At 40.1% G+C, this 20670-nt stretch overlaps 2 protein-coding genes across 2 annotated transcripts; one reads left to right on the top strand and one right to left on the bottom strand.

Annotated features, from left to right (window-relative positions):
• The first annotated feature begins 1532 nt into the window (after positions 1–1532).
• LOC140924293 (uncharacterized) lies at positions 1533–3512 on the top strand. The gene is made up of 4 exons (XM_073374324.1): positions 1533–1641; positions 2277–2567; positions 2832–2883; positions 3275–3512. The coding sequence occupies exons 1-4, from the start codon at positions 1575–1577 to the stop codon at positions 3291–3293; spliced, it is 429 nt and encodes a 142-aa protein (XP_073230425.1). The 5' UTR covers positions 1533–1574; the 3' UTR covers positions 3294–3512.
• A 13648-nt stretch (positions 3513–17160) lies between these two features.
• On the bottom strand, positions 17161–20108 carry LOC140924697 (uncharacterized). The gene has a single exon (XM_073374717.1). The coding sequence runs from the start codon at positions 19982–19984 to the stop codon at positions 18611–18613; it is 1374 nt and encodes a 457-aa protein (XP_073230818.1). The 5' UTR covers positions 19985–20108; the 3' UTR covers positions 17161–18610.
• Between the last annotated feature and the right edge of the window lie 562 nt (positions 20109–20670).

Raw genomic sequence — 20670 nt, 5'->3', positions numbered from 1 at the left:
TCGAAAAACATATTGTTTATTATAGAATATGAGACTACTCTAGGTGTTTACTCTGTTTTGTATTATCTTTCTCCTTAGAAAAGATGATGGCAGCTTATCGAGTGCTATGTCTTCCAGTTCTGTTAATTCATTGGATCCACCAAGGATCTTCTTCACCATCCTTATCTTTGACATCGTTATCAGCTTTTGCATCCACATCTTCTGCTTCTGCTTCAGCGTCAGTATCATTGTCGCCATCGTTGTCCTCATCAGCATCAACATTAACCTCAATATCAGCATCAACATCAACGTCAACATCAGTATCAACATCACCATCAATATCAGCATCAACATCAACGTCAACATCAGCATCAATATCAGCATCAACATCAGCATCAATATCAGCATCAACATCAGCATCAATATCGACATCAGCACCAGCATCAATATCGACATCAATATCAGCATCAACATCAACATCAACATCACCATCAATATCAGCATCAACATCAACGTCAACATCAGTATCAACATCACCATCAATATCAGCATCAACATCAACGTCAACATCAGCATCAATATCAGCATCGACATCAGCATCAATATCAGCATCAACATCAACATCAATATCGACATCAGCACCAGCATCAATATCACCATCAATATCAGCATCAACATCAACGTCAACATCGGTATCAACATCACCATCAATATCAGCATCAACATCAACGTCAACATCAGTATCAACATCACCATCAATATCAGCATCAACATCAACGTCAACATCAGCATCAATATCAGCATCAACATCAACATCAACGTCAACATCAGTATCAACATCAGTATCAATATCAGCATCATCATCAACATCAATATCGACATCAGCACCAGCATCAATATCGACATCAGTATCAGCACCTACATCAACATCGGAATCAGTTTCAGCATCAGCATCAACGTCAACATCAACGTCAACATCACCATCAATATCAGCATCAACATCAACGTCAACATCAGTATCAATATCAGCATCAACATCAACATCAATATCGACATCAGCACCAGCATCAATATCGACATCAGTATCAGCACCTACATCAACATCGGAATCAGTTTCAGCATCAGCATCACTATCCTCCTCTCCATCATCATCAATATCCTCATCACCAACATCATCACTATCATCATTGTCATCAATTTCATCATCATCATCATCACCATCTTCAGCTACATCAAACTCAATGACAAAATCATCACCATCAACAACAGCACTCTCCGCCTCTGCGTCGTCGACAACCATCCCCACATCAACGCCCCCAACCTCTACTTCAACCTCTCCGTCATCAGCAACTCTTTCAACCTCCACTCCGTCAAGAACGCTTTCCGCGTCCACGTTCACGCCGTCAACAACGTCTTCTACGTCCACGCCGTTATCAGCAATCCTTTCCACATCCACGCCATCATCCTATTCATCCACAGAACCTATGTCGGTGACAACAACATCAGCTATGACTGGAAACACGACATCCACCGCGGGAGGAGCCTCGCTTTCAGCTACAGTATCACCAACGGAACCGATTGCGTCTTCCACTGCAATGACAAATTCATCGATAACAGCTGTACCTTCCATCAATCAGACCTCAGCTATGCCCATTGTAAATGGTAAATATCGATCTGAGTTTTAAGGGGCTCTCAGGATATTGCTGTTTAAGGTCAAATCTGTGTTATAGTCATAACCTATTGCTTTATCTATAACCAAAATACTTTTTACAATAACTGAGCGTATCCTCGCGCGCTGATTGGTCGAGAGCTATGGTCTATGAGAGTATAGGCCATGGAAATGACGTAACATGTCACGCAGTACCGGTTGTTTCGTTTTTGGTTTTTCGTAAAAAAATAAGTGTTATAGTAATTATGGACCATAGAATTTCCGCCCAGTTCTCCAAATCCTGACCCTATTTCAGACCAAAAAATGTCATCTTTCACACTCATTTTCAGACCTGGCCTCTAAAATCCATACCCATTCTCAGACCTGGCCTTTAAGAAATTATGTCATCACTACTTAGATTAAAACAGGAACACCTTGAAAACCATACCCGATTCCAGACCAAAACGAGCAAAGTCTATACCTTTTTTCAGACCAAAACGGCGCAAAAACCCTTCCCTATGGGGCCGCACATACCTGTATGGCTTATATAGGGGGAGTACCTCTCCGGGGGAGGGGTGGAAGCTTTCCGTATAAAACTTTGTTGAGTAGTCGACACGGGACCTAATGTATCATTTTAATCCGTCAACAGTTACCCTCAGCACAGATTCCATAACAACGTTGGCATCCGCAGATTGCAGCCAGTCCTGCAGTGGGATCGGTGGCACTGTAACTGTTACATTGCAATGCAAAATAAAAGGAACCGGCATCGATCAAGATTGCAATGCAGCAAACTTCAACGCCACAAAATGCGACTATGTTGTGCTACGGGATAAACATTTTATCTGTGACGATGTCAAGAGAAACTACAGTCAGATTGTCGTGGGGTTCGATAAAGTGGTCCAGGATTGTGAGACTGTATGTCCTCCTGATTCAGCGGCCGGTGAGTATTTGTAGCTTAACCGTTTCATTCCGCTGAAAAGGTGACCAAGCGAAAAAAATATTCACCAAAAAATCATATTTCGGTCAAATAAACGAGATCTCCTTTGCAAGAGAAATGGCGTTCATAATGCCGAGCCTGGTTGATTTTTCGCAAGTTTTCCATAGCGCAGGCAAGTCACAGAATTCATTTGCAGTACAGATAAAATTTAAGAAAACGTACTTTTTTGATATGTTTCACTAAATATATGTGTTGTTTATTCTACAGGAATGTTTCTTCATTTCTGGCTTGTTTTGTCCGCTCTTTTTCTTAGTGTTAGGTAAGTTATTTCTCCTGAATTTGTCAGCAAAAAATTAATTCGGAATATGAGAAACGTTTGACTACCGCAAATCTTCAATTTACTCAAGTTGCTGTGACGGTTGCAGAAAGTTTCTTGCGTTACACAGGCTGGTGAGGCTGCTTTCTGCGACTTGTTACGTAGTTTTCGTTGTTTGGCAACCGAATGCCCATGCGCACATGACATAATCAATGTTAAAAAGAAAAGAACAATCTCGTTCCCAGAGGCCGTGATCCTTTCGGACATGCGCACAGCTATATCACCCGGGCAACGGGCAGTGGGTGCACACTGTAATCTAACAACTCATAAAAAAGACCAATTTAAAAAATTAAATAAGGAAATCTTACTTTTCTTTACTCGATTATTTCTATAGCTTGCCCCTGATGGTATGAACCAGTGAATCCAGTTGACAGTGTAAAGAAGAAATGGAGAAGGAAGACAGATTACAAGTTGAAGCTCCGTGTTCAACTTTTAACTGATTATGGAACTCGCTTCAATTCATTTCCTGTCTTAGTGTCAAACTGTTTAATTGATTTATTTAGTCACTTACCTGAAAGTAAGTCCTCCAAGTCCCAAGTCCCGCTGACAAGGCCGGAGATGTCGTACTAAAACCAACTTTTCACATGACGTCACGGCGGCCATATTGGTGTCCCAAAACAATGAAGCGGCGCCAATGTTGGTGTCCCAAACCAGTCCTCTGGGAGTTGAACTCTTTTCTTATGTAAACGCTTTCTTTTGTTCCAATGAATTTGCATATATGCTGGCCACGTGAGTGAAAACACTCTATATGAACACTACACCCATCAAAAGTGCTTCGTACTGTATATTATATATTTAACGAGAGGGATGTAGGTATTTACCGCTGGCTTGGATAGGGATGAAAGCTCTTCACCGATACAAGCTTACCTGAAGCGATTGAAAAAATGATTTCTATTTTCTGGGAAGCCCTGTAGTGTAGCCCTTTGTATAAATGATTATTGCAGAAAAATGCCCTAACATTTTTGTAATTTCAAGTTACTGTGTTTTTATTATAATCCGCAAACAACCTAGTCTCAGTCGTAGACAGTCAAAAATATCGAGTCTCGAGTGACAAGTCCGGCTGCAACTCAGGTTACAAACGAGCAAGACGAGGCGAATCCTTAATTCTGATTGGCTATCTGAGCGAGCAAGATAGTTCCCGATCTTGCCCGCTCGGGATGACTGGCTTTGTCCCGCAAGAAACGATTTTGCTTTTACTTTATCATAAATCTGTTATTGACAGGAATAGTGTGGCTCATATGTTGTAAATAGATAAGTCTTGTCTTATTAAATACTAACTGATTCTCAATTATGGTATCACCGGTTCACTGATGTGAATAACAATGGGTAGAACGTACCCCGTCGAAAGTTTAGGAGTGCCAGCGTATAAATAGACTACAAGCGGTCTCTCTTTTTTCTTGGTCCGTCGAGCAAAACGCCCGAGACACGCAATTGATCACGCGCGTGACTGAAGGCGCGGGGCTGCCGCCTTCGTTTCTCGCAACGCTCGCGCGCACGTGCACTCCCCTTACAAAATCTGAAGAAAAAGAGAGACTGCTCGCACTCTAGCGTGCAAATCGTCTCCTAAAGTACAAGGCTTGCAAAATGATGAAACTGAAAATTTTTGAAGAGATAAATAATCTTGAGTAGTTCTAATGTCTGATAAAACAAATAACTCTAAAGAAACGGAAAATTTTTATTTTAAAATTTGATGACGTCAAAAACAAGCCAGCAGTAGGCCATTTAAGAGTCTCTACAACTCTCACTTCAAAACGAGGCTATGTGCAAAATCTAAAGAGTTTTATGTGCATGAGAATAAAAATGATTTTCATCTCAACGGCTTTGCACTTAGCCTCGCTTTGAAACAGAGGCTCAAGACTACTCGGAAATGGCCCATTGAAGCAAGTGTAGTTTAACAGAGAGAGTTAAAGTTTAAAAGAGAGAGAAAGATATCCATATAATTTAAGAATTAGCGGGAGGGGGGACGCACATTGCTAGTCTAGCCAAGCCAGGGGGTGGTAGCTTATTGACGGAGCACGCATTAGAGCGTGGTTGCTTCTGACTCGTCCCCAGTCGTCTCTCAGTCTGCTATTAATATTAACGAGAGAGGCGCACTCAAGGGGAGTGCGAGGGGTGCTGGGAAGGAGGAAAGAAGAGAGACTTTCTCCCTTTTGTTTTCCTCCTTCGTATCACCCGTCGCGTTCCCTTCGGTCGCGCGTGCGAACCAAATAGAGAAGACTGGGGACGAGTCAGTGGTTCCTTTAACCTAAAGCCCCGTGCAAACACCCGAACGCAACATTGTTGGGGGTTGTTGCGTCCGTTTGCATGTAACTTAACAAACACAGTATGCATATATTTTAACACTACAATGGTGAAAGAAGATGTTCCAGCTGCGTCTGATTCCATTCCCAGAATGAAAGGTACCAAGAACACAGCGCTCGTTCAGTTTGAAGCGTTTTTGCCCTCGTTGGTTCATCTCAGTATGAACTTCATCGGTGCGAACGACATTTGTTTCCTGACAGTAATCACATCTTATCCTTGTCAAGTACCCCAAGCCAGCTTGCCTCTCGTTCGTCGTTTTTTTTTCAAGTTCAGGGGACCCACACCACATTTTGCACATTTATCCAGTTGTTCTGATTAATATCCCCAGTTAACTATACGGTACCGTGTATTAGCCGATTCTAATGCGTGGCTTACGCTTTGGCTTCTTGTTGTTGTAGGAGATAAAGAAGGGCAAGGGTACTCAACTGGTACTTTCCTTTTTATCGGTGGATGACGCTTATTTTTTTCTCTTCGCTTACCTTTCAATATTTTCATACACTCCCCAAATGATTTTCTTACTGGAGCCTCTCCTTCGTCTGTAATTAGTTTCAGAATAAAAAAGAGCCAATCAAAAATATAGCCCATGAGGCAGTTTGAGCAAGAAAAAAACTAAGCATTGACAGCTCAAAACGTGGCTGAAACCGACCACTTACCTTGTTCGCTGCTATCATTCGGGCTGGTAAAATTTGTATTTATTAAATTGTTCAAATTGCTTTCATCAGGTTTACCTTCCTTTTGTCCTGGTTCACTTAACTTTTCCTCATTCATGTCCTTCTCTCAAAAACGTCTAACAGTGCACTGCAACGTTTACCATCTTTAAACGTATATTGTGCAAAGGTGAAATCGCCATAAATTACCAATTTATTGGAAATAGATTTCCATATGTAAATGATAACTATTATCCCCAAGTGGCATACTGCTCGTGAGCATGTGATAGCATGTGATTTTGACCAACATTTTGTGGAGCGATTTCTACGGTCACGATACGCTCTTCTCACGTATGGTAATATGCCCGTCTAACCTCGTTTTTGAGTAAAAAATCCTTTGAAATGCTAATCAGACGACGTTTTCGTATTTGAATTTCAAAAGAATTTTTACCCGTAAACGAGGTTAGACGGGCATATTACCATATGTGAGAAGAGCGTATTGCCTTCAAACTTGCAGACATAAAACTAGAGAGCTCTGAGGCTTATATGCTGAAGTTAGGGAAAAATCTGTCGTGGGATTTCGAAGTTATTTTCATTTTTCGTAAAAATGAGGTTTTAAATATAAAAGTTTTTATACCTATAAGAAAATAAATAACATTTCCTTAAAGGTCCATCATTATTTATTAAGGATGCAAAAAGTCGTAGAAGTGGTTGAATCTTTCATTCTGAAAAACGCGAATCAAAACATAACCAACACGCATATAAATAGGAACGGGCCACTTTAAACTAAAACTAAATAGCGGAACAGGTGTATTTGAGAATACTACGTTATGCAAAACTGTGATCGTATGAATTATTTTAACACCTTAATTTTTGGCCCAAAACGAACATTCAACTCTCTTGAATGTCAATTGAACGGCTTTAAAACTAGTTATCTGAAACATGATTCACTGAACTTACAAAAGTGAGAGACAAGTTTTCCGCCACGCGTTTGTCGCAAAGATCATGTCTTTGCTGAATTGAGGTATGTAACCATGGAAACAAAGTGGGAGCAAACATGCCTACTTATAGTCATAACACATACAGAATACCCTGGGGGGCCAGAGGGTTTTTTTTCCTGTTGTTTGCCGCGAAAATTGAGCGGCGAAGCCACGATCGTGACAAGCGAGAAAAAAATTCGCCGCAAACAACAGGAAAACAAACCCTCTGGCACCCAGGGTACATACAGAATAGACCAGTTTACCTCTTCAAAAGTTTAAGAACTACAAATGCCAGGTACGGCCTAACATAAAACAGGAAATTTAGCATTTCTCGACAGTTTCAAGTATTAGTTCTCGCTGCTTATATGCCAGCTGTGACTGTAGTAATCCGTCGGCCTTCATTTCTAGCCTGTTTTTAGTGGAAATCTGTACTTTTTTTCCGTCAGGCTTTCCTTGACTGAGTTTCCTGTGTAATCGACAACTTTATCTTTCACATCACGTTTTTCAGACATTCACAGAAACTAGCGTAGTAATGGTTGAAAAATATATTAAAGAACCATCTGTCTTCAAAGATAAGGTTACGTCCTCTACTCCTATTTTCTTAAATTCTATTGAAAAGACTGAAATATAATACGCACTTGTTGTCAAAGTTTTAAATGGACGCACAGACTGTACTCCAATCAAGCAATTTAGGTTCAGTTCTAACAATTTACAAGGTGGTTCGATTTTTCGAAGATGTATTTCTCTGTTCAAATGAAAGTTGCTAAGCAGTACTTTCCTGTGGTACTTTTTTCTATTAGTCTGCACAAGGTGGTTCTAACTTTTGAGTCTTTGTTTGAAATCCTATTGTATGACCATTCAAATGAAAGCTACTGAGCAGTACTTTCCTGGGGTTCTGTTTATTATGCTGTACAAGGTGGTTCTAACTTTTGAATCCTTGGATGAAATCCTATGGTGTGACCATTCAAATGAAAGCTACTGAGCAGTACTTTCCTGTGGTACTGTTTATTATGCTGTACAAGGTGGTTCTAACTTTTGAATCCTTGGATGAAATCCTATGGTGTGACCATTCAAATGAAAGCTACTGAGCAGTACTTTCCTGTGGTACTGTTTATTATGCTGTACAAGGTGGTTCTAACTTTTGGATCTGTGGATGAGATACTATGGTGTGACTATTCAAATCAGGGGCACGCAATGACTGTGTTCTGTAAAATATCTGTTCGGATACGCAAATATTGCCTAGAATTTTCTTTTGCTTGAGGACGGCTAAAAAGATTCTAGATACACGACCGTTCCATTTATGTAAAATTTTCGAAGCTCATCTAATAAATTTCCTACGATTTTCTGAAATTTAATTTTTCACATTTTACTCCTCATGTTATAGGTTATTTTTCAACGAATAAAGAAAAACTTAAAATTTTCGGATTGAAAAATGAGATAGAAAGAGGAATCAGAAAGAGGAATCTTTCCTTTGTCCTTTGTAATAAGTTAAATTGCATCTAAAATTTTCGGGGGAAATGATACTGAAGCCCTGGTAATTTCGGAAAGACTCACGTTCCCCTAGGATGACCGAACAGACACAAATTTTACAGCGCCGCTAAGAACGTAAAATTACACACAATAGTGATCAGTGCGCAGTGCCGGAATTTTGAAGGAATCAGCCATGATATTTTTTGGATCCTTGACTGAGAATTTTCTTAAATAACCTCTTTTACACCGTGCTATTCTGTTCTTTTTGTCAAATGAAATTTGTTTCTTTTTTTACTCTTCTTTCTGCAACTAATGGAAATAGCGTGGCGCGCGAAAGACGTCAAAGTGACTGATTTACAATTTTTGTCTGAGTTTTGTAATTTTTTTCATTTTGATGACAAAAGACAGACAAACATGACATTTTAATGACAAAAGTCAGACAAAAGTGAGAAATTCGCTAATGTAAATTTCTGGTTGTTTGTCTGAGTTTCCGGTCTATGAATAGCAACGGCGCGCAGCGCTATTGTGTCTGCCGACTTGTTTTTAAACCCTTTACAACTCGAAAAACATATTGTTTATTATAGAATATGAGACTACTCTAGGTGTTAACTCTGTTTTGTATTATCTTTCTCCTTAGAAAAGATGATGGCAGCTTATCGAGTGCTATGTCTTCCAGTTCTGTTAATTCATTGGATCCACCAAGGATCTTCTTCACCATCCTTATCTTTGACATCGTTATCAGCTTTTGCATCCACATCTTCTGCTTCTGCTTCAGCGTCAGTATCATTGTCGCCATCGTTGTCCTCATCAGCATCAACATCACCCTCAATATCAGCATCAACATCAACGTCAACATCAGTATCAACATCACCATCAATATCAGCATCAACATCAACGTCAACATCAGCATCAATATCAGCATCAACATCAGCATCAATATCAGCATCAACATCAACATCAATATCGACATCAGCACCAGCATCAATATCGACATCAATATCAGCATCAACATCAACATCAACATCAACATCACCATCAATATCAGCATCAACATCAACGTCAACATCAGTATCAACATCACCATCAATATCAGCATCAACATCAACGTCAATATCAGCATCAATATCAGCATCGACATCAGCATCAATATCAGCATCAACATCAACATCAATATCGACATCAGCACCAGCATCAATATCGACATCAGTATCAGCACCTACATCAACATCGGAATCAGTTTCAGCATCAGCATCAACGTCAACATCAACGTCAACATCACCATCAATATCAGCATCAACATCAACGTCAACATCAGTATCAATATCAGCATCAACATCAACATCAATATCGACATCAGCACCAGCATCAATATCGACATCAGTATCAGCACCTACATCAACATCGGAATCAGTTTCAGCATCAGCATCAACGTCAACATCAGTATCAACATCACCATCAATATCAGCATCAACATCAACGTCAACATCAGCATCAATATCAGCATCGACATCAGCATCAATATCAGCATCAACATCAACATCAATATCGACATCAGCACCAGCATCAATATCGACATCAATATCAGCATCAACATCAACATCAACATCACCATCAATATCAGCATCAACATCAACGTCAACATCACTATCAACATCACCATCAATATCAGCATCAACATCAACGTCAACATCAGCATCAATATCAGCATCGACATCAGCATCAATATCAGCATCAACATCAGCATCAATATCAGCATCAACATCAACATCAATATCGACATCAGCACCAGCATCAATATCGACATCAATATCAGCATCAACATCAACATCAACATCACCATCAATATCAGCATCAACATCAACGTCAACATCAGTATCAACATCACCATCAATATCAGCATCAACATCAACGTCAACATCAGCATTAATATCAGCATCGACATCAGCATCAATATCAGCATCAACATCAACATCAATATCGACATCAGCACCAGCATCAATATCGACATCAATATCAGCATCAACATCAACATCAACATCACCATCAATATCAGCATCAACATCAACGTCAACATCAGTATCAACATCACCATCAATATCAGCATCAACATCAACGTCAACATCAGTATCAACATCACCATCGATATCAGCATCAACATCAACGTCAACATCAGCATCAATATCAGCATCAACATCAACATCAACGTCAACATCAGTATCAACATCAGTATCAATATCAGCATCAACATCAACATCAATATCGACATCAGCACCAGCATCAATATCGACATCAGTATCAGCACCTACATCAACATCGGAATCAGTTTCAGCATCAGCATCAACGTCAACATCAGTATCAACATCACCATCAATATCAGCATCAACATCAACGTCAACATCAGCATCAATATCAGCATCAACATCAACATCAATATCGACATCAGCACCAGCATCAATATCGACATCAGTATCAGCACCTACATCAACATCGGAATCAGTTTCAGCATCAGCATCACTATCCTCCTCTCCATCATCATCAATATCCTCATCACCAACATCATCACTATCATCATTGTCATCAATTTCATCATCATCATCATCACCATCTTCAGCTACATCAAACTCAATGACAAAATCATCACCATCAACAACAGCACTCTCCGCCTCTGCGTCGTCGACAACCATCCCCACATCAACGCCCCCAACCTCTACTTCAACCTCTCCGTCATCAGCAACTCTTTCAACCTCCACTCCGTCAAGAACGCTTTCCGCGTCCACGTTCACGCCGTCAACAACGTCTTCTACGTCCACGCCATTATCAGAAATCCTTTCCACATCCACGACATCATCCTATTCATCCACGGAACCTATGTCGGTGACAACAACATCAGCTATGACGGGAAACACGACATCAACCACGCAAGTAGTCTCACTTACAGCTACAGTATCACCAACGGAACCGATTGCGTCTTCCACTGCAATGACAAATTCATCGATAACAGCAGTACCTTCCATCAATCAGACCTCAGCTGTGCCCATGGTAAATGGTAAATATCGATCTGAGTTTTAAGGGGCTCTCAGGATATTGCTGTTTTAGGGCAAATCTGTGTTATAGTCATAACCTATCGCTTTATCTATAACCAAAATGCTTTTTACAATAACTGAGCGAATCCTCGGCGCGGTGATTGGTCAAGAGCTATGGTCTATGAGAGTATATACCATGGAAATGACGTAACATGTCACGCAGTGCCGCTTGTTTCGTTTGTGGTTTTTCGTAAAAAATAAAATTAATGTTATAGTAAAAAACAAATCGACCACAATTTCCCATGGTCTACACTCTTATAGACCATAGAAGTTCCGCCCAGTTCTCCAAATCCCGACCCTTTTTCAGACCAAAAAATATCATTTTTCACACCCGTTTTCAGACCTGGCCTCTAAAATCATTACCCATTCTCAGACCTGGCCTTTCATAAATTATTTCATCATTACTTAGATTAGAACAGCAACAAAAAAGGCTTCTTACAATCCATTTCGAATTCGCATATTTCTCTTTCTTTCTTACTCATTTGGAATTGAAAAAAATAAATAGGTTCGTACACTCCCGTAGTTCTTTTGAAAACCATACCCGATTCCACACCAAAATGAGCAAAGTCTGTACCCATTTTCAGACCAAAACGGCGCAAAAATCCTTCCCTTTGGGGCGGCACACACATGTATGGCTTATATAGGGGGAGTACCTCCCCGGGGGAGGGGTGGAAGCTTTCCGTATAAAACTTTGTTGAGTAGTCCACACGCGACCTAATGTATCATTTTAATCCGTCAACAGTTACCCTCAGCATAGATTCCATAACTACGTTGGCATTCGCAGATTGCAGCCAGTCCTGCAGTGGGATCGGTGGCACTGTAACTGTTACATTGCAATGCAAAATAAAAGGAACCGGCATCGATCAAGATTGCAATGCAGCAAATTTCAACGCCACAAAATGCGACTATGTGGTGCTTCAGGATAAACATTTTGTCTGTGACGATGTCAAGAGAAACTACAGTCAGATTGTCGTGGGGTTCGATAAAGTGGTACGGGATTGTGAGACTGTATGTCCTCCTGATTCAGCGACCGGTGAGTGATTATAGCTTAACCGTTTCATTCCTGTGAAAAGGTGACCAAGCGAAAAAAATATTCACCAAAAAATCATATTTCGGTCAAATAAAAGAGATCTCCTTTGCAAGAGAAATGGTATTCACAATGCCAAACCTGGTTGATTTTTCGCAAGTTTTCCATAGCGCAGGCAAGTCACAGAATTCATTTGCAGTACAGATAAAATTTAAGAAAACGTGCTTTTTTGATATGTTTCACTAAATATATCTGTTGTTTATTCTACAGGAATGTTTCTTCATTTCTGGCTTGTTTTGTCCGCTCTTTTTCTTAATGTTAGGTAAGTTATTTCTCCTGAATTTGTGAGCAAAAAATTAATTCGGAATGTGAGAAACGTTTGACTACCGCAAATCTTCAATTAACTCAGGTTTCTGTGACGGTTGCAGAAAGTTTCTTGCGTTACGCAGGCTGGTGAGGCTGCTTTCTGCGACTTGTTACGTAGTTTTCTTTGCTTGGCAACCAAATGCTCATGCGCACATGACTTAATCAATGTTACCAGAAAAGAATAATCTCGTTCCCAGAGGCCGCGATCCTTTTGGTCAGCGAAAAGAGTACAAAACGGTAACAACAAGGAAGCAGACACTACTAGCTCCGCGAAATGGCCAGTACATTACGCATGCGCACAGCTATATCACAAGGGCAACAGGCAATGGGTGTACACTGTAATCTAACAACTCATTAAAAGACCAATTTTAAAAATTAAATAATTACTAATAATCTTTACTCGATTATTTCTATAGCTTGCCCCTGATGATATGAACCAATGAATCCAGTTGACAGTGTAAAGAAGAAATGGAGAAGGAAGACAGATTACAAGTTGAAGCTCCGTGTTCAACTTTTAACTGATTATGGAACTCGCTTCAATTCATTTTCTGTCTTAGTGTCAAACTGTTAAATTGATTTATTTAGCGACTTACCTGAAAGAAAGTCCTCCAAGTCCCAAGTCCCCTGACTAGGCGGGAGATGTCGTGCTGAAACCAACTTGAACACGTTGCAGATGTAGCTAGAAAAGTAGGTTTTCAAGAACACTACACCCATCGAAAATGCTTCGTACTGTACATTATATATTTAACGAAAGGGATGTAGGTATTTACCGCTGGCTTGGATAGGGATGAAAGCTCTTCACCGATACAAGCTTACCTGAAGCGATTGAAAAAATGATTTCTATTTTCTGGGAAGCCCTGTAGTGTAGCCCTTTGTATAAATGATTAATGCAGAAAAATGCCCTAACATTTTGTAATTGCAAGTTACTGTGTTTTTATTATAATCCGCAAACAAGCTAGTCTCAGTCGCAGACAGTCAAAATATCGAGTCTCGAGTGTCAAGTCCGGCTGCAACGCAAGTTACAAACGAGCAAGACGAGGCGAATCCTTAATTCTGATTGGCTACCCGAGCGAGCAAGATAGTTCCCGATCTTGCCCGCTCGGGATGACTGGCTTTGTCCTGCAAGAAACGATTTTGTTTTGCCTTTATCATAAATCTGTTATTGACAGGAATAGTGTGGCTCATATGTTGTAAATAGATAAGTCTTGTCTTATTAAATACTCAAAGATTCTCAATCATGGTATCACCGGTTCACTGATGTGAATAACAATGGGTAGAACGTACCCAGTCGAAAGTTTAGGAGAGCCAGCGTATAAATCGTCTCCTAAAGTGCAAGGTTTGCAAAATAATGAAACTGAAAATTTTTGAAGAGTTAAATAATCTTGAGTAGTTCTAATGTCTGATAAAACAAATAACTCTAAAGAAACGGAAAATTTTTATTTTAAAATTTGATGACAAAAACAAACCAGAAATAGGCCAGTTTAGGGTCCCTACAACTCTCACTTCAAAACGAGGTTAAGTGCAAAATCTAGAGAGTTTTATTTGGATGAGATTAAAAATGATTTTCATCTCAACGGCTTTGCACTTAGCCTCGCTTTGAAACAGAGGCTCAAGACTACTCGGAAATGGCCCATTGAAGCAAGTGTAGTTTAACAGAAAGTTTAAAAGTTTAAATTCCATGCAAAACAAAAAGACTAGTAGTTAGTTTTTGTTCCATATTTCAATTCTGGCATGGACGATTAGCGGAATTACACATCCATTTATATGCAGTTCACGCCGCAATTTCAATTAATAAGCCCACATCACGTATTACACGGAATAACAGGCCTCAGAAATTTGCTTCTCTGTAAAAAATTCACAAGTAAATAGGTACCTCTCAAGCAGCATTTAATTTATTACTTGTTTTGCTACTTTATCAAACTTAACTCTTGTGCCAAGTGAGTCAGGGTAGTTTTGGCCTCTGGAATCTCGGCACCAGGACTAGGAGACCCTCGGGCTTCCCTCGGGTTACATCAGTTAACAAAGCCATTGCCAGACTAAAATGTTACACAATTGCACGCGTTGCGAGTCACGGGAAGCTGTGCATAGGAAATGTGGAACCAGAATGTAACCGAATTCTCTCTGTCCAAGAATTTGTAGAATTTAATTAAGATTGTGCTAACAAGAAATCGAACCCAGGCATGGTTGCCTGTAGCGATACAAAGGACAGCGTCAGAGAAAGGAAGGAACCACCGACACCAACAATAAAAACTACAACAAATGATGGAACGGTATGGCAACTCGAAGTTGTGAAAAGGAAATACTTGGCTACTATTCTTTCGGCAAGCACGGGACTCGGAGGGCTACAGAAAAAACAAACAAACAAAAACTACATTGTGGACTGCAGCGTGACTAGTACTCTTGCAACTAAGAAAGCAAGGAAAACACGTTCATTAGCACACACACGAAATGCTAAACACGGGATACAGAGGCAGTAACCTAGAACGACAATGTCGTGCGAAGTACACAACTAAACCAACTTTTCGGACAGCTTGTGATATGACACCAACAATTTTCAGAGACCTAAGTAAGTAATAACTGAAAAATAACATGCACAATTCACGCTCCCACGATGTACAAGGGAATGTAAAACTTTTAAGTTAGGACAACTGTTATCCATATTACGTATTGCAACAGTTATTTTGAAGCATGAGGTTCACTCGAAGGCAAGCACAAAAAGCTTCTACCCTAGGCCTGACCTTATACAAATACATGCAAAGTTGCACGTAATGTTGCATACGAAATGAACAGTAATTGGCTCAGGTACATGTATTCCTAAGGTAAACGATACAACATCAACACAACAACAATATTCAGCCACGCTTGGCGTATTGCATGCTGTGTCAATTAAAACTCCACGCGTACATTGCAAGTACAGTGTGGTTCTGTTTATTAACTTACTTGGGGAGGAATGCGATACCCTTGAATGACTATTTCTCCTGACAGGAAACGAGCATTTTCGAAGGAGACTGGATATAACTTACCGAAGATAACCAAGCCGATTACATATATCAGATTAATAAACAAGACGGATCTGGGATCACATTCTTTCAACGCGTCATTTGGAAAAGTCATTGATCTGCCAAGTCATCAGTTCAACAGGTTGGTTAGAATGCCACGCTTGGTGTATTGCATGCTGTGACAATTAAAACTCCACGCGTACATTGCAAGTACAGTGTGGTTCTGTTTATTAACTTATTGGGGAGGAATGCGATACCCTTGAATGACTATTTCTTCTGACAGGAAACGAGCATTTTCAAAGGAGAACGATATAACTTACAGAAGATAACCAAGCCGATTACATATATCAGATTAATAAACAAGACGGATCTGGGATCACATTCTTTCAAAGCGTCATTTGAAAAAGTCATTGATCTACCAAGTCATCAGTTCAACAGGTTGGTTAGAATGGATCAATGTGTGATTGTGGGAAATGAACTTTCCACATACCCCTCCCCTAACCAGCTGATGAGTTTCCCGCAGGTGATGAGTTAGCATTCCTGTTGAGTTAGGGTCGGGGTAGGTGGGGAGACTCTTAGAAACACGGAATAAACCGTCCAGCAATCAATATCTACCATCAAAAGGTCATGTACGCTGTACGCGGTAACTATTTTAACAGATCACGGGCGTAAAGAGAATACCCTGCTAGCAAAGGTTTTTATCTCGCCGCTTCTTTTTCCTAGTCTTTATACGCCGGTGCGGGCAATTTTTCGCAATTTTCAGCCTTATTGTTTTTTCTCATAAAAAACTTTATAAATATGCAAATTATTCAAATTACGAAACAATATACAGAGTCAATATACTGAATTCTGCAGTATTCATATATAGAGCTTGGGCTGCCTGTGATGCTACTCAGAAACAATGTAGATTTTACGTATTGTGAAAACATGTGAAATTCAAACTGCTCTATTTTCAAAACAAAGCAGGCTACCAAGCTGAAAACAGGCCAGCAGATATATGTTTAAATATGTCTTTTAGCTGACGAATGTAAAAACTCATTTTTTTTTTATTTTAGTTTTTTCTGACGTCACGTGAAAACCAAGAATACTTTTAGCCTTCAAAGTCTCGTTTAGGGTTTTAGGGAACAAATTTAGCAAAATAAATTCTATTTTTTAAATCAGATTGGTCTCCTTTAGGGGTCAATTTCAAAATTTTCGACGTGCAACGTGGTCTTTTTCAGAAAGAAGTCAACCCCCACCCTCGAGTGTAAAGGTATCGTATTTTATATAGAGCAAGAGACAAATTAAAAAAACTCTTGGTGCATGCACCTGATTAAAACTCCTTGTCGCACAATACACAACAAAACATCGGATAAATGTGGTAATTTTATTAAGTGACATTATACAAACAACAACAAGTTATTAACACGATCGTGCCCCAGTACAAACGTAATTGAAAAATGAAAAATGCTATCAACAAATGACTATTAAGGCAATGCTTCTGCTACAAAAACATGCATGCAAAACGTATCTTGCTATGTTGAGCCCAAAGGTCTACACTGCATGCATCTCAACTTCTACAAAACCCATGATCAAGCTAACCCTTTCATTCCTAACAGTGGCCAAAACGAAAATTTGGGAAAAATCCTACATTTAATTTTGTAAAATACATAAAATCGAATAGTACCAATCAAAAGTACTGCTAAGGAGGTTTCATTTAAATGGTCACACCATAGGATTTCATCCACAGACTCAAAAGTTAGAACTACCTTGAACAGCATAATAAACAGTACCACAGTAAAGTACTGCTGAAGAGGTTTCATTTGAATGGTCACACCACGGGATTTCATCAACAGACTCAAAAGTTAGAGCGACATACTAAATAAATAGTACCATGTGAAAGTACTGCCAAAGAGGTCTCATTTAAATGGTCGCACCACGGGATTTCATCTACAGACTCAAAACTTAGAGCTACATTTTCTTGTGCACGTAACTGGTGCCGTTTTACACCGCACATGAGTTACATGTGCCCACACGTTCAAACTAAAGCATACTCACCGGTCAAGAAATTGAGTTCATTCCTTAGAAAACGTTTCGGTCATGGTACAGACAGGCTGTTGCACGTAACAAAAACACTACCGTTAGCGTGAAATTTCCGCTTGAGACCATACAACTCGAAGAACACTGACCCGAACGAAACCTGAGGCCACCGCCATCTTGTTTGTGGTTCAAAAGCCGAGCGGATGGAGTTGTGCCATTATTAGTAAAATCAAAAAGCGACTTGTCATTTAGCATTTTATCGGTGTTGGTACTGTTTCTTGCACTTTTGTTACACATGAATTGTTTTGTCAACTCTTACAGTTTTGACTTCGTGGGACAGGTCAAACGTAGTTGAGACAAAAAAAATCAAAATAGTCTTCAATTTTGTTCTTTTCTAGTTTTCAAGAAAGCGAAAATCAGAATTCAAGAGCGCCAATTTTGTAATTTTCAATTTTTGATTTCCGAAATTGAAAAATGATTTCAGTTTTCCTTTTTCCTAGCAATCAAAAATTTAAAATCAAAAATTAAGCATATCGATTGTCAATTTTTAACTTTTTCTGAAAATCAAATGGAGGGAAGGTACACCGACCTCGCAGCAATTACCTCTCTGGTTCTGCTCTATGCAAGAAAAAGATTGTTTCAAGGTTTCACCCTGTTTACAGGTAATTCTCTACAACGCTAAAAATCACTCACAATATCGTAACCTAACGTAGTAAGTTAAAATTAGGAATGTAAACTCACAACAGTTCAATGTCTTTCAAAATCCTCGCAACTCTTCTCACTTCTTTGGCTTTTTCACTTCAGCAATCTTAGCTTTGACGTTGATATTATGTGAATCCAGACCTGGTGTTTGACCTCCAAGATCAAACTCGATGTCCACTTCTGGGCGGAATATCAGCAAATGTGTGGAGCCACCAAAGTGAAACATGCCAAGCTGGTCACCTTTCTTTACTTTATCCCCTTTCTTAACAGTGATTTCGTTGGTAGACACTTCTGACATACCGATTGATACGAAGCACATCAAGCCAATATGAGGGTTTTTAGCTTTAATGTAAATAATACCCCGGGCGGCTACCTGAGCAATGTATCCCTGTGACATGTTGGGTGATGCGGGGTCGTCCTGGATGTTGTGGGTTTGCGAGTAGTAGGAACCATCCACAAGCTCCGTTCCAACGATTTCACCAGTCACGGGGCTGTGCCATCGGTGGTAACTGGTGGCGCTCAGAAATGCTTGGTACAAGGTTCCACCATAAAATGGCTGGGCTTTTTCTTTCCCGTTCAGGATGAAATCCAACGAGTATCGCTGCTTTTTTATCCAAAAGAAGTCCCTGTGCTTAACGTTTATAGCCAACTTGTACGGCGCCGATTCACAGGCATTTGCAACAATGTAATCATCGTCTGGGGATGCTACTGGACGAACATCAGGTTTCGTCCGAAACTTTCTGGTAAAAAAATCGTCCCATGACTTAAAGCCATAATGGGGTTGCTCTGGGTGGCATTCAAATTCTTCAACAAAGTTTGGCATATGCTTCATTGCCTCTTCGCTAAACCAACCTCCAGGTGACTCCGTGGTCAAAACAGAGCAAGATTTTGGAGTGTTCAGCCAGGTTTCTGCCCAGTAATTGAGAATCGCCTTGAACAACTTGTTGACTTTGTCGTTCAGGAAAGCAGCAAAGCCAGCAGTGGTATTCATCGGCCAGTTCAAGATTACATTGATGGGGAAGCCAACCAAACCAGACTCGTTGAACTCAGGAGCAGTTGTCATGATGTAGTCGATCAACACAATCATCAAATGCCAGGTCGGAATTTTGACTCCTTCTGAAGAATCTGGGAGTCTATACTGTTGCCAGAACATTTGATGGAAAAACATGTTGATCTCAGGGTCGGTAAGAATGGCATTCTTCAAGTCTTCCACCGGTGGATGGAGACGATACCGTTCGTCTGCAGGGGGAGGTGGAGGTGGAAGCTTAACCATGGCTGCTTCAGCTATTTCTTCGCCTTCAGCTGGAGGGTGTTGATCCTCAATCGCCTTTAACTTTCCTTGGCAGATCGAGTCGGCTTTGACTTTTTTGATCAAGTTGTCTAACCATTCGTCAAGAACTTTAGGGTCGGAGGGAAGCCATTGACCAACACGACGAGGTTTGGAGCTCATGATTGTGCCAGTAGCGTGTGGTTCGCTGATCGTTTTGCCGTTAAATGATGCACTCCTATCGAGTGCGTCTATTCTTTATGGAGTTTTGTGTACTTGCACTTCCACAATTAACGCTGTAATGAGAGTGTAATGATGCGATAAGCCTTTGTTCGGATACTTGATAACCGGATGGAAATTCTCAGACAAGGCGGCACTTAAATTTGTGCAGCTAAGTGGAACAATATGTTCTTTATTGCACTTTTCGTGCTAATTTCCTTCAAGGGCAAGGTAAAGCGGGGTAAAGATCATTTCATGGTAGTTAACAAGAACCGTGCTAAAAAAAATCCAACTAACGGTTCATAGTTCCGTCATAGTTAACGAAATTATCCCGTTAGCAAGATCAAGGTAATTAAAAACCTCCTTGCGGGATACATCAGCGAGACCAGACGCTTAAATCCGCCAAAACAATTATAATTGCATGGAATAAAAATGCTGATACTGTGAAAACATCCGTTTCTCCTTGCTGTTCGCCGCTGGGGACGTCTCCAGCGGCGAAGAGCAAGATGTTTTCGCGGGCTAGTAAAAATGCTGATACTGCCCTAAGACACGCACAGTACAGCGTTTGACACTCAAACCTATAAAGCTATTTTAATACTTTCACTAAAAATATTTTTTACATTTGACTAATTCAGTCATAAATTAACACT

This window comes from Porites lutea, chromosome 14, assembly GCF_958299795.1.
Source record: "Porites lutea chromosome 14, jaPorLute2.1, whole genome shotgun sequence".
NCBI classification, from domain to species: domain Eukaryota; kingdom Metazoa; phylum Cnidaria; class Anthozoa; order Scleractinia; family Poritidae; genus Porites; species Porites lutea.
Note: the sequence above shows the minus strand (reverse complement) of the source record. Positions and strands in the feature narration are given on the sequence as shown.

Coding starts and splice junctions, on each gene's coding strand:
- LOC140924697 (XM_073374717.1), bottom strand. CDS start 19,984: ATGAGCTCCAAACCTCGTCGTGTTGGTCAATGGCTTCCCTCCGACCCT.
- LOC140924293 (XM_073374324.1), top strand. CDS start 1,575: ATGACAAATTCATCGATAACAGCTGTACCTTCCATCAATCAGACCTCA. Junction 1,642..2,276: donor AGCTATGCCCATTGTAAATG/GTAAATATCGAT, acceptor ATCCGTCAACAG/TTACCCTCAGCACAGATTCC. Junction 2,568..2,831: donor TCCTCCTGATTCAGCGGCCG/GTGAGTATTTGT, acceptor TTTATTCTACAG/GAATGTTTCTTCATTTCTGG.